A 13212-nucleotide genomic window follows, 5' to 3' on the forward strand; every position below is an offset into this window, starting at 1 on the left:
TGGCAAAGTGGCAGGAAATTTGAATGTGTTATGGGCTAGACTTTTGGGGGAGTGAGCTGAGATTTTGCAGATAGGCAAATTCTGGACATATTTGGCACATTTTGTAATGAGGGAAGAATGGGAGAAATCAAGAAGCTAAAGAAGTGTTCACATTCGACAGGTTCTATGGTTTCTCAGATGTCTTTGATCAGAAGGATGTAAGACTAGTGATTCTTGAGAGCATATCAGTATTATTATTATCACTATTATTTGTCCATGAATAGCTACATTTGTATGTCTCATGGAATATTTTCCTGACCCCCCTCCCCGCGGCCATACAGGTTCTACGACACATCCAAACAGGCCATCGGCGCTGCGTTTATGCACTTCGCCAATGTGTTCCTGGCAGACATGTTCCAAGGGGACCCCTGTACATGGTAAGGGACGCAACTCTTATTCATAGGAGTCAGCTTTAGCTCACCGCCCCCCCCCCCCTCTCTCTCTAGGCGCTGCCTCGAGGCAGAGGCCGAGCTCGGAGCCGCGGCACATGTCGGACGTGTCCATGCAGCAGCAGTTGGGGATGTAGCCCTGGAAGCAAACGTAGTTCTGCATGCCGCCCGCGTACTTGTCGAGCACAGCCTTGCGGGTCCAGCACGCGGTCAGGCCAAAGGGCGCGCCGAGGCCGGAGAGGATGCAGCAGCCCGGCTCAACGCAGCACGCGTCCTTGAGTCCGAGCGCAAACTGGTTCGGGTTGTGCTGCGCCGCAATGAATTTGCCCTGCTCGACGCCCTTGCCGCCCTTGGCGTCCGCCTGAGTAAGGAGCGCTCAAGTCTCGGTGGCGAGTGGAGATGCGCGGAGGAGCCGGCAGGGGCGGGGTCGCTTCAGTAGGGAGTGGAGATGTCGGACGCAGCGCCAAGCGACGGGCAGCGGATACTCCGTGGCGGCGGATTGCCCAGTGGCACGGGGCGGCGGATGCGTACCCGCTCGGGCGGCGTGTCCGGACAGAGGAGGAAGCAGACCATCAGAAGTGGAGCTGAGTGCCTTGGCGGCTGGTGGCAAAGGAGGCTGCGGCGGGAGTGGTTTTTCTTTTTTTCCAGCACAACCCACTAGGCGAAGCTCTATCTTCGAGCTCGCAGCCCGCGACGAGCCAGCATGGCTCGTCGCTCGACGGGAGCCTGCCCAGTATGCTCTGGGCATTCTGTACAGCCTCGCCAAGCTCTCTGGGCAAGTCTACAGGGCCAGGGCGGGCCGCCTCGGGCGCGATGGCGCGCTGAATAGTACCATGACTACGAGCTCTCGATCGGGTCGCCAGCAGCGGGCTTGCGCGGCGCACTGCTCGACGGCAGGCTGCTCCCCACACTTTCAACAGTGTCTTTTGACTCGCTTCTCTCGCTGCAACCGCTTCCGGGGGCCGGCGCCGGCCGCCTCGCTTCGCCAGCGCTGCCTACGCCTACGACACGCGCATCGGCTCGCCGCCCGCGTCGCCTGCGGCGGGCCAGCGTGGGGCGCGCCGCTCGTCAGGAGCGTGCTCAGCAGGCTGTGCAGCGCAGCCTGACTCACCCAGGGCGGCGGCGGGCGACGCGGAGCGGGGCGGCGCGACCATCTGTACTGACAGGGCCTCTGGTCTTTGATGCGGCGCAATGGTCGCGCCGCCCTCGACTCAAGGGGCTGCCTTCCACCCGTAGCTGCTCAGGACGGGGGAGGGGGGGAGGCCTCCTGTTCCCGGCGGAACACGAGAAGGCCCCTCCTTGCCCGGTCTGTGATGCAGGGCGGTGGTCGTGCCATCGTCGCTTCGTACGCGCAACCACCCCGCCGCAATGTGGTCGCCGGCGCGCGACACGTTCCCGTAGGCAGGACTGTCCTCGTCGAGAGTGTGTGCCGCCAAGGCGCCATGCCAACTCGACACCCTCGACACCCCTCGACACCCCTCGACACCATCTAGGCTGGTACCGGTACCACGCTCGTCCGTGTCAAGGTGCCAAACTTGACACCTCGTCACCGCTCGTCACCGCTCGTCACCGCTCGACACCGCTCGACACCGCTCGACACCGCTACCGCGGGCGCTCGCGACGGCCGACGGCGACGCGTCTCTCGAGTATCGTCTCTCGTGCGTCTCGAGAGAGAGCGGGAAAACGAAGGCTGGGGTGGCTCAGGCTCGAGAGGGATCGAAGAGGGCTGCTCGAGGAGGGCTGGGGGGACAGGGGTGGAGCCCCCCCCCACGGCCACAGCGCACAGCCACAGAGCCGCTGGCAGCAGCAGGCGGCATGCCAGGCACTCGAGGCCAGGCACAGCGGTGTAAGGCGTAAGCTCCGCATACATACCGCAAAGCTGAGGCGTTGGAGCGGGTTAGAGATAGAGTACCGCAGCGGCGCAGGGGAAGCAGGTAGGAGGTAGCACAGCTCGGCCAGCTCCGCGCCACCGCGCCTGCGGGCTTCGGTGTGCGCGGAAGCCACAAAATTGCGCTCTTTCACCAGTCCAAGCCCACGAAGCGCTCACGAGAGCTGCTAGGCCTGGGGGGGGGTACACTTCAACGACAAAGATCGTAACACACTGGTCACTGCTCCGACTGCGGACCCGATCACGTAAACGGAAGTAAACCTTTTCCGCCCGCCGCCGGATTCGCCTCTCGCCACTCTCGGATACATTCGCACGTGGCGAACTCTCGGATACGTTCGCAGGTGGCGAATAGGCACGTGGGCGACGCGGAAACACAGAGCCTTGCACCCTTTCGCACTTCTCATCACTGCCCCGGCGCCCACGCCTCGACCTTCTTGGGCAGCAGCTGGTTCGATAGGTCTTCTCCGTGGCCTAGGCAGCTGTCTTCGCCCTGGCCCCACGTGAAGACGGCACTGTCAGCGGTGAGGGCGAGGCTGTGGCGGACCCCAGCGGACACAGCGACGATGCGCTGGCCAGCCAAGGCCTCGACCTTCTTCGGCAGCAGCTGGATCTGCTGGTCAGTGATGGCCCTACATTCATGCTGGCGTCCCTACATTCGTGTCGGAAAGCGACGTAGAACGGGCTGGAACCGCCGCACGCTAGCGCCAGCCGCCGCTCGAAGCTGCGTAAGGAGCGGCCTACCGGCGCTAGAGGCCGAGCGGGGCCCTCGGAACGCGCGACGCGTCGCGGTCGAGGCGCCGTGTCGGCCCCGTGAGATGGTGAGAAGCCCGTTTCACGTGCCTCCGGGCCGTTTCCAGTCATCGCGAGGCGCGGCGTGGGGCTCGTGATGATTTTCGAAGGCGACGCGGAGGTGACGACGAAGGCGATGCGGAGGTGGAGGTGACGCGGAGGTGGAGGTGACGCGATGGTTTTCGAAGGCGATGCGGAGGTGGAGGTGACGCGGAGGCGGAGGTGACGCGATGGTTTTCGAAGGCGACGCGGAGGTGACGCGGAGATGGAGGTGACGCGATGATTTTCGAAGGCGATGCGGAGGTGGAGGTGACGCGGAGGCGGAGGTGTCGCGATGGTCTTCGAAGGCGATGCGGAGGTGGAGGTGACGCGGAGGTGGAGGTGTCGCGATGATCTTCGAAGGCGATGCGGAGGTGGAGGTGACGCGGAGGTGGAGGTGTCGCGATGGTCTTCGAAGTCATCGCGATGCGCGGCGTGGGGGGCACGTGACGGACCGTCCCTCCGTGTAGGCTGTAGCATCGCCCGATGGCAGAGGCGTGGCATGCTCCCGTGGCGATGCTCGACGGCGGCGGCTTCCTCAGCTCGGTCGAGCGGTACGATCCGGCTACGAATGCATGGGAGGCGGTGGCGCCGATGGGGACGGCGCGGGCTGCTCCCGCCATGGCGGTGCTCGAGGGCAAGTTGCACGCTGTTGGCGGGCAAAACGATGAGGAGGAGGAGGACGGAGATATCGGCATCCTCGGACGCTGTGGGCCCTCTACTCCTGCCCGTGCGATGTTTTGCGCCGCAGTCGAATCCGCCGCCTCCGCCCGCGACGACGCAACTCCGCTGCCACCTCAACCCCCGTGAAGCGGGGCTCAGCCCGCGGCCGGCTTACGCCAGCGACAAGGCACGCATACGGCCGCTCCGACTTGTTGGCTCCGCCCCTTACCGGCCTTAGTGAGCCCACGTCTTGGGAGAGGAGAGTCCAGCTGCCGAGATCGACGCCACTGGGGCCAGGGCCCCCTCTTTCTTTTGAGTTTTGTGTGGGTGGGAGAAGGAGACGGGTGGCCAATACTTGCCTGCCCTCTCCTCCCGCCGCTATACGACCCCGCGCCCGCTCCACCACGCCGCACACCCCATCTCACATACCCGAGCCTTGAGCGCCACAGGACGTCACGTAGCCAGGACGCGGGGCGGTAATGCTCAGGGCTCTCCACAGAGCAGAGAGGGAGGGAGGGGAGCGATCTCTCAGTGACTCTCGACACACCTCGCAGTGACTCTCAACACAATGTGGCGCAACGCGCTCGCCAGCCCGCGGGCCACGCAGTGCGGGCGCTCCTCCTGCTGGCGCACGGCGCTCGGCAGGGGGGCGTGGTTAGGGCCGCAACCCTCCACGACACTCTGTGGATCCGAGACACCGCGCTCCGCAGAGTGAGCGCATGCAGCTCGCGTGTGGCTGGCAGCGCCCTCACGCGCTCTCTCGCGCGAGCAGCGCCTGCGCCGCCTCCGCGCGCAGTGCCTTGGCCGGCTCAAACCGCACAGCGTATGAGGGGCGCACGAAGGTCGCCTCGCCCAGGCAGCAGGCGTTGAGGCCCTCGTCCGACAGCGGCCGCGGCGAGCTCGCGTTCGCATCGAAAATTAGGTCGCCGACGATTGCGACGGTGTGCGTGCTGTCGCCGCTGGAGTCGTAGATCTGCAGCAGCGTGGGCAGCGGCGAGCGGTCGAGCAGAGGCTTGAACTTCTTCAGGCGCTCCGTCTTGGCCCAGCCGCCGGCGCGCTGCAGCCACTGGACTGCGTGCACTGCCGTGTGGCCGGGCGCGGAGACGATTGCATCAGCATGCAGCAGCAAGAGGGCCGCGTGCCGGTCGAAGCCGGCGTGGCGCAGCGCTCTCGCCAGCCCGCGGGCCACGCAGTGCGGGCGCTCGTCCTGCTGGGGCACGGCGCTCGGCAGGATGACGTGGATAGGGCCGCAACCCTCCACGACACTCTGTGGATCCGAGACGCCGCGCTCCGCAGAATGAGCGCCTGCAGCTCGCGTGGTCGCGCGGGTGGTTGCGCCCTGCGGCACGACGAGCGGCTCGCCGCCGGCGGCGTGCAGCGACTCGAGCCAGCCGCCGTAGGCGCCAAAGTTCGCCTCGACCCACTCGGGCTCGAGCCGCTCCCAGCCGGGCCGGCCGCGCACGCTTCCGCGGTAGACGACGCCGCCCCGCACCGCCTCGGCGCGGATGCGGTAGATCGGCAGCTGTGGCGGTGTCCTGCGCGCCTTGCGGATCCTGCGCGGCGCCGGTGTCTCTGTCGCCGCCGGCGCCGCCTCGGCTGCCGGCCCTGCCACCGCCGCCGCGGCTGCCTGCGGCGGCTCCTCTGCGGCCGCCGCCGCCGCCTCCGCCGCCGCCGCCGCCTCGGCCGCCGCCGCCTCAGCCGCCGCAGCCGGCTCGGCCGCCGGCCCAGCCGCCGCCGCCTCTGGTGGCGTGGCGGCGGCGGCGGCGGCGGCGGCGGCGGTGGCGGCGGCGGCGGTGGCGGCGGCGGTGGCGGCGGGCGCCGACGGCTGCTGGTGTCGACGAGAGCGCTCGAGCGCCGCGCGGTTGCGGGTGCCGGGCGCCGTCGGCACAATCGGTGCGCCTGCCTCGCTCGACGGCGCGCCGCCGCCGCTCGGCAGCGACGCGAGCGGCGTCACGTTCCTGAGGGCGAGGCTCGACGGCGTGGCGACGGTGGGGACGGTGGCTGCCTTTGCCGGCGTTGACCGCGCGCCGCCGGGTGTTGACGCGCGCTTCAGCCCGGCGAGGCTGGCGGCCGACGCCTGGGCCACGCCGCGCGGCGACGAGAGCGCCGTTGGCGAGCAGACGCGAGCGTCGGCCTCGGGCCCTCGAATACCGGGGACAGACGCTGCGACCGGTCCAGCTGTGGCGAGTAGTTCTCGGATGACTCGTCGCCGGAGCCGTCGCTGCCGTCGCCGTCCCGAGCGCGCCGCGCGCCGCCGCCAAGGGCCATCCCGGCAGCGCGAGAGCGAGAGAGAGAGTGGGTGGGCCACGTGCAAGCGGTTCAAATGCCCGCCGGTAGTGCGCGGATGGCGATGCCGCTTCTTTTTGCTTTAGGGCTGGGGAACTTATCGCGAGAGGAGATGGAGGCGGCGGAGGAGGAGATGCGGCGGGGCGAGTGTTCTGATGCCTATGTGCTGACGTGCAAATCTGCTGCCGTGCGACATAAGCTCCAGCTCCATCAACCTCGCCACTTGCCTCGTTCCAAATGCCGTTCATCTAGACACACCGGCTTGACACTTTTGGAGAGAGAGAGAGTTTTGCACTTTTGGTCGATCCTCGACCGCGAGTTTGCCAAAGTGTAACAGGTCCCCGCCCGTGCCCACGCCGTGCGATCTTTGTGCAGGGTTCTTTGTGGGTGAGGGTGAGAGTAGCCGGGGTCGTCCTCCCGATGGGGGACTAGCACCAGCCGTCTTCCACATGGTCCCTCGGGTCCCTGCAGCTGCTCCTAATCTCTTCGTACATCCTCCTGCTGATCTCCGCAAAGTCCTGCTTCCTCCCTCGTCTCGCCCTGCTGCGCGTCTGCTGAGACCCTAGCTCCCAGCCCCTCACCAGAAAACTGCCGAGCAGATGCGATCCCCGGTGGGCAGGACGATGAAGTGCGGCACAAAGGAGAACAGCGGCGCAAGGAGGTCAGCACACGCCCTCTGGGGGGAGGCGGGGGCCCCCGGAGGCACCGTGCGCCGCGCCGCAGTGCGGAAACGGGGACCGTGTGCAGATCCGATGTGAGAGACAGACCTTTCTTATATCACCCCACTGTCAAACCGACTACTAAAGCCGACCCGCCAACCAGTCTCGCCCGCCGCGCGGCTCTGGTGGTGATTCTTTCATTCTAGTTCGTTCGCGCATGGAACACAATAAACCAGGGTACGACAGACCCGCTGCTTTGCACAAACGAATCCCACACAACCGAGAGAGCGACTAGAGAACACGCAGAACCGTCCGAGCGAGGGCGCTACAGGGCGCGACCAGGCCGGGAGAATGGGGCACAGCCCTCGAGCCTCTATACGCTTCACGCCGCCTTCTTCGTGTCGTCGAGCAGCTGTGGACAGTCGTTCCGCCACTTGGTCCACACCTCGGTCTTCGTCACCAGGTCGGCCATGAACGCGCCGACGTTGGCCCTGGTCGACTGGCCGGCGTTGAAGATCCCATTCTGGAGCGTCGCGAAGACGCTGTACGGCCGCTCGTCGCCGTCGACCATGTCAGAGGGCCGCACCGCCACGAAGTCGACGTGCGGGTTGGCCGACGCCTCGGTGTGCAGATAGGGCAGCACGGCCTCATTGTCGCCGACCGGCGGCAGGAGGAGCCACAGGACAGAGAGCAGCAGGCGCTCCAACAGGCCGCGCTTCGGGTCGGCGCCGTCGGGCCGGTCCACGCCTTCCGTGCTCACGACGACCAGCCGCAGCGGCGTCGACGGCGCCAGCTGGCGCGCGGCGTCGCAGATGAGGCGCACCGAGTCAACACAGAGCATGCGAGGAGGGAAGTATACGCCCTTGAAGGTGAGGTTGTGGCCCAAGCTCGAGACTACGGCGTCGGCGCCGCGCAGGTGTGCCGCAAACTCATCGACGCGCAGCGCCAGGTGACCCTCTGGCGCGACCACGACCTTCAGCTTCGTGTGGCCCTTGGCTGCCGCCGGCAGGCGGTCGGCCGAGCGGACGATGACTGTGACCTGAGCGGCGCCAATTACATGCATTCAGACGCGGCCTCGCAGGCGGCTGGTGGCAGGGTTTTTGGCGCTTTACCTCGACGCCGCGCTCGAGCAGGCGAAGGAGGCAGGGCGCGCCGCACCCGCCGGTTGCTCCGAGGACGAGAGCTTTCATTTTGTGAATGCTGCACAGCTCGCTTTGTTGCCACGCGATTCCCATGCCGGCTCCCCGCAACAACCCCCGCCGGGAGGGAATCCCTGCTCACAGAAAAGGGCTTCGAGCCTTGTCTCGCGCACGCCCCTGGCGGGCGCCGCGGACCAGTTCCGCGAGCGCTCGTCAGCGGGTGGTGTGCGGTTCTTGCCGTAGTTCCTCTTCAGTCGCCTAGCCCCGGCGCCGTCTGGCGGACGCCTGCGTGTCACGAGTGCGAGCCGCTCGCGGTTCGTACGCCCGCTTGCGGGTTCGAGTGGCGGGCTATCCCGCTTGCGGGATGGCTTAGCGGGTTCGAGCCGTCACACATTGGCTGCCGGGGTGTGCCGAGGGGGGGCTGGGGGGGCGGTAAGCCGTCATTGCCCGGCGCTGCTTGCAGCGCTCTGGGTGGTAGTGGCGGCGCTCCAAGAGTGGTGCTCTTGGGAAGAGGTTCCTCCTTTCCGCTCCCCCCCCGCAAGGCGCGAGACACACACGATTCCGGATGGACCAACCGTCCAAACCCCCCCCCTCCCCCCCCCGCCTCCGCCGGGGAGTTAAGAATTGCACCCAGCGGGCCATCGGGCTAGCTTATATCCTGATCTTGGGGAGAAACATAATTTTAGAGAACAAAACTCCCTAGTTAGTTAGTTAGGAAGGTGAAGAACAGCCGGGCTCGGCGGACGAGAGCTTTCATTTTGTGAATTTTCAGTGCTCGCTTTGTTGCCAGGGTCCAAACTCCCCCCCCCCCCCCCCAGCCTCCGCCGGGGAGTTATGAAGCGCATCCAGCTGGCCGCACGCCGGCCCCACCAAATGCCGCCTCAGAGCGCCAGCCACCTCATAGCTCATACACGCGGCCGGCGCCCTCTCGCGGCAAAAGGGTCGAGCGAGCGGGAGAGTCGCAATATCTGCGCACCCGCGTGCCGATGGGCGGCACACGCAACCGAGAGAGGCCCTGTCACGCCGCCAGTAGCGTTCCGCACTCCCCACGCCACCAAATGCCGCCTCAGGGCGCCAGCTACCTCTCTTACACGCGGCCGGCGCCCTCTCGCGGCAAAAGGGTCGAGCGAGCGGGCAGAGTCGCGATGTCTGCGCACCCGCGTGCCGATGGGCGGCATACGCAACCGAGAGAGGCCCTGTCACGCCGCCAGTAACGTTCCGCACTGCCCACGCCACCAAATGCCGCCTCAGGGCGCCAGCTACCTCTTACACGCGGCTGGCGCCCTCTCGCGGCAAAAGGGTCGAGCGAGCGGGAGAGTCGCAATATCTGCGCACCCGCGTGCCGATGGGCGGCACACGCAACCGAGAGAGGCCCTGTCACGCCGCCAGTAGCGTTCCGCACTGCCCACGCCACCAAATGCCGCCTCAGGGGCGCCAGCCACCTCTCTTACACGCGGCCGGCGCCCTCTCGCGGCAAAAGGGTCGAGCGAGCGGGCAGAGTCGCAATGTTTCTGCCTACTCGCTGCCTCGAGGGAGGAGGGGAAGAAGTAGGATTGAGCTAGCCTCCCCTTCCAACCGAGGCCCCTCCCCGAAAGGCAAGTTTTAGCCCCCGGAAACGGAGACCCCTCCCCACCACCCCAATCCCCCCCCCCTTGTTCCCCCCCCCCCCCCCCCTTCGGGAGGGCCGAACTGAGGCGCCCGTGGGGACCCCGCAATTCCCTTCCCCCCTCGGAGGGCCGGACTGAGGCGTCGAGGGCCCCACTCTTTCCTTCGCATAGCGGCCACTCTTCGGATCGCTGGTCGAGCGACCCGGGGGAGGCCCCGCGCGCCTGACCCAGGCGCGAAAACGAATCTGCGAGGCGTGGCCGCTCATGCGGCCCGATGGGGAGGAGCTGGGCGGACTACGGGGGTCGGCTTCTTACACAGCCCTTCCCTGCAGCGAGCCCCCCTCCAACCCACCCGCGCTAGGTCTCGGGTTTGACGCATGGGGTCACTCCCGCGAAACTCGGGAACTAGCCGGGGCAGTCGGAGAAGGGGCAACTCCGTGCACTGACGGTCGGCCGTCAGAAAACACGCCTCCGTGGCTCGGGTTACACCAATCCTCGCTACCCAACGCGGCCAAAGGATATCCACCTCGAGAACCTCGAGAGCCCTCTGCGTCCCCTCACCCTGCTTGCTTTTCTTTTTTCGAAACAAAATCTTGGCCACACATGCGCTCTGAAGAGGAGCGGATGTCTCAGCCTCTTGCCGCGGGCTCTCAGAATTTCGAGGCGTGGCGGCGGACGGTAGCTGCCCGCGCGGGCCTTTCCGTCTCGGCCTGCAAATCGCCCGCGGAGGGAGGGCGCGGCGCCGCGGGTACCGAGAGCGTGGGGCTGACGCAAGCTGCGGAGCTGACGCTCCAAGAGCAGTGCGCAGCACCGCCGCCCCACCGCACCTGCCTCGCCACGTCACGCTGATCCGTGTGCATGCCCAGAAGGTGGGACGCCAAGGAGGCGTGGCGGTGCCGCATGGACGAGGCGCGAGCGGAGGAGGCGGCGCGGCAAGGGCGCATCCGAGAGGCGCGCGCGGCACGGCTGCGGGAGGAGAATCAGTGGGATGATGACTGCGTGATCCTCTGATCCGCGGGCAGTGTTGCGCTGCACGCGGCGGATGCGTGGGACTCGGCGCGATGCTCACCTGCGGGCACGGACGACTCTCGCCCCACCACCCAGACAGACGTGCTACAAGGTCACGGCCGCAGAGCGAGCTCGGAGCTGGGTACCTACCGCGGGCGTGCCCCACCTGCCGACGTGCTTGAGACAGGCTACCCTGGCTAGACTGGGCTCGTGCATTCGATGGCCGTACGGGTTCTCGCGGCGCGCGCAGCCGCCCGCTGTGAGCTGTGAGCTCACACGCAGGTTCCGGTTCGGATTCCGGAGCGCGGAGGCTATCGGCTCCAGCGTCGCCCTCGCCTCTGCGGATCGCACCCGCTCCACGTCGCGCAGCGGCGAGCGCGGCGCTGGCTGGCTGTGCCACAGCCCACGGAAGAGAGCTCACCCTTCCTATCGTGAGCCCCCCAAGAGGCGACTCCGATTCTGTGTGAGCTCTGTGTCTTGATTTGCCAACTATACCTACAACCGATTCTCCTGAGAACGTAGGCTGTTTTCCACGGCCCGAATTCTCGTTTTGGACGCAAGGGCCCGGAATGCCGGCTAGCACCAGCACAACGCTCTCCTCGCAGCGCGGCGACTGGAGGAGGCGCGCTCGTGCCGCTAGGGCCGGCGCAGAGCCGGCGGCGGCGACAACGCCAGCGGCTGCTCTCGCCGCAGCAGACGTGGCGCCGACCGTTCCGGCGTGCGCCGCCTCGCCGCTCTGCGTTCACGAGCGTGGCCCTAGCCGCGAGTGGTGGGGCGACGACCGATCGCTCGAGGCGCGTCTGCCTCAGCTCCTGAAAGAGGGGCGCGCCGAGGTGGCGCGAACCCTGCTGCTGAGCAAAGCCGAGCCGGCGCACGGCGTGACGCTCTTCTACCTCGGCGTGTGCGCCGGTATACTCGAGGGCGAGGCCGCCGCCGTCGATCCCTACGAGGCCTCCATCGCAGCCATGCCCGGCCTGGGCATCGCCTACGGCAACCTAGTGCGCGCCTACCTCGCACGGCAGCGCACCGGGGACCTCGAGCGCGCCCTCGTGCTCGCAAAGACGCTCGCCAGCTCGCAGCCCGAGGCGGCGGAGCCGCAGTATGTGGTGGGTGTGGTGCTGATGCAGCTGAGGCGCTTCTCCGATGCAGCAGGGGCATACGAGGCCACGCTGCGGCTCGACGCGGCCCACCACGGCGCGCACGTCAACGGCGTGCACTGCTTGCAGCAGCTGCCTCCGGACGACGAGGTTGCGCGTCGCCGCCTCGAGGCGGTCGCGCGCGGCGGCGTGGCGGCGGGGCTGTGGGCCAACTGGATGCAGCGACCGCCCCACCTGGTCAAGCGGCTGACGTCGAGACCGTGGTGGGACAAGGGCGAGTTTGCGTGGTGCGCGCTGCTCGAGGAGCAGTACCCGCAGATCCGCGACGAGGTCCTCCGGCTGCGCCGCAAGCCGGCGTCCTTCACGCCGGTGGGCGGGCGGGCGGCGCACGACCACACCCTCGTCGCCGCTGGCGAGTGGCGCAGGGCTTCCTCCCGCTTCCTGGCAGATCCTTTCCCGAGCCCTCTCTGGGTTTTGCTCTAGGCGAGTGGCGCGAGTACCCGCTCTTTGGCAACGGCCAAAAGTACGCCGAGAATTGCGCCCGCTGCCCCGTCACCGCCGGCACGATGGAGCGCGTCTCTGCGGCGATCGGGCTCGCGATGGCGGGCGGCGGCGAGACGCTCTTCTCGACGCTTAGGCCGGGGACGCATTTGCGCCCGCACTGCGGCTCGACCAACACGCGCCTGACGGCGCACCTCGGCATCGTCATCCCGCCAGGCTGCTCGATCCGGGCGGGCAACGAGTGGCGCGAGTGGAGGGAGGGGGAGGTGCTCGTCTTTGACGACTCCTGGGAGCACGAGGTGCGCCACCGCGGCGGCGAGGACCGGGTCGTGCTCCTCATCAACTTTTGGCACCCGGAGCTCGCCGAGCACGAGAGGCGGATCGAGCTCGACACGTGGGGATACCAGCCGATCTGAAGAGTTGCGCCACTGTCTCGGGGAGGGACGCAGACGCCACCCCGGCCTTTGTGATCGTGCGCGCGCGACGAGTCGCCACACGTGCAGCTATCGCACACAGAGGCATACACACACACATGTATATACCGATCCGCGTCCATCCGATCTCATCACTCATGAAAAAATGTGTTCTCCAGGGGTATCCGGTCTTGCCCGGCGGTTCGTATACACACAGGAATACAGCAAGCATCCGTAAGCCGAGCGACATATGACTCAGCATATCTCTCCCCGACCCCGCGCCCGGAAGCGGGAGAGAGACTCTCTCAGTGGCATTGTGTGGATACTCCGCCAGAAGCTCTGCGCTCAGCAAGCCGCGCAGCGACACGGCAGCCATCCTGGCGAGCCTAGCCCGGTCATTGTCCGACGCTCGAGACGCATGAGATTGCTCAAGCTCCTTCTGGGGGGGACCGACAAACTGAGCGCTGCCGAGGCGTGCCCAGGCACCCGGAGCGGAGGTGTTGCGCGATGAAAGGGCAACATTGCACACCTCGTGGTACTGGCTGCCGAGGTCGAGCGTACGCTGCCGTAGCCTCCGCCTGTCCTCCAGGCAGCATCGTTCGCACACCGTCGAGAGCCAGGATGTTCCACAATGCTTCCGCACGGACCCCCTGCTCATCGCTCTTCATCTTGAGCAACCTGCACCACGTCATCTG

General features: G+C 66.9%; 3 protein-coding genes across 3 annotated transcripts in view; 1 reads left to right on the forward strand and 2 right to left on the reverse strand.

Annotated features, from left to right (window-relative positions):
• The window catches only part of EMIHUDRAFT_445900 (hypothetical protein), a 2292-nt gene extending 1249 nt beyond the window's left edge, over positions 1–1043 (reverse strand). Inside the window, exons 1-2 of the mRNA XM_005765597.1 lie at positions 960–1043; positions 493–789 (exon numbers count right to left, since the gene is read on the reverse strand). Coding sequence (XP_005765654.1) covers positions 493–789; positions 960–1001 — 339 coding nt within the window. The 5' untranslated portion in view covers positions 1002–1043. The remainder of the gene's footprint in view (positions 1–492; positions 790–959) is intronic.
• A 6091-nt stretch (positions 1044–7134) lies between these two features.
• Positions 7135–7942, reverse strand: EMIHUDRAFT_119950 (hypothetical protein; the record flags this gene model as incomplete). The annotated part of the gene is made up of 2 exons (XM_005765598.1): positions 7135–7791; positions 7865–7942. The coding sequence occupies 2 exons, from the start codon at positions 7940–7942 to the stop codon at positions 7135–7137; spliced, it is 735 nt and encodes a 244-aa protein (XP_005765655.1).
• A 3235-nt stretch (positions 7943–11177) lies between these two features.
• EMIHUDRAFT_419689 (hypothetical protein) lies at positions 11178–12635 on the forward strand. Its single transcript, XM_005765599.1, has 2 exons — positions 11178–12015; positions 12087–12635. The coding sequence occupies exons 1-2, from the start codon at positions 11472–11474 to the stop codon at positions 12518–12520; spliced, it is 978 nt and encodes a 325-aa protein (XP_005765656.1). The 5' UTR covers positions 11178–11471; the 3' UTR covers positions 12521–12635.
• Positions 12636–13212: the final 577 nt, after the last annotated feature.

The sequence above is a fragment of the Emiliania huxleyi genome, assembly GCF_000372725.1.
Source record: "Emiliania huxleyi CCMP1516 unplaced genomic scaffold EMIHUscaffold_549, whole genome shotgun sequence".
Lineage (NCBI taxonomy): Eukaryota > Haptophyta > Isochrysidales > Noelaerhabdaceae > Emiliania > Emiliania huxleyi.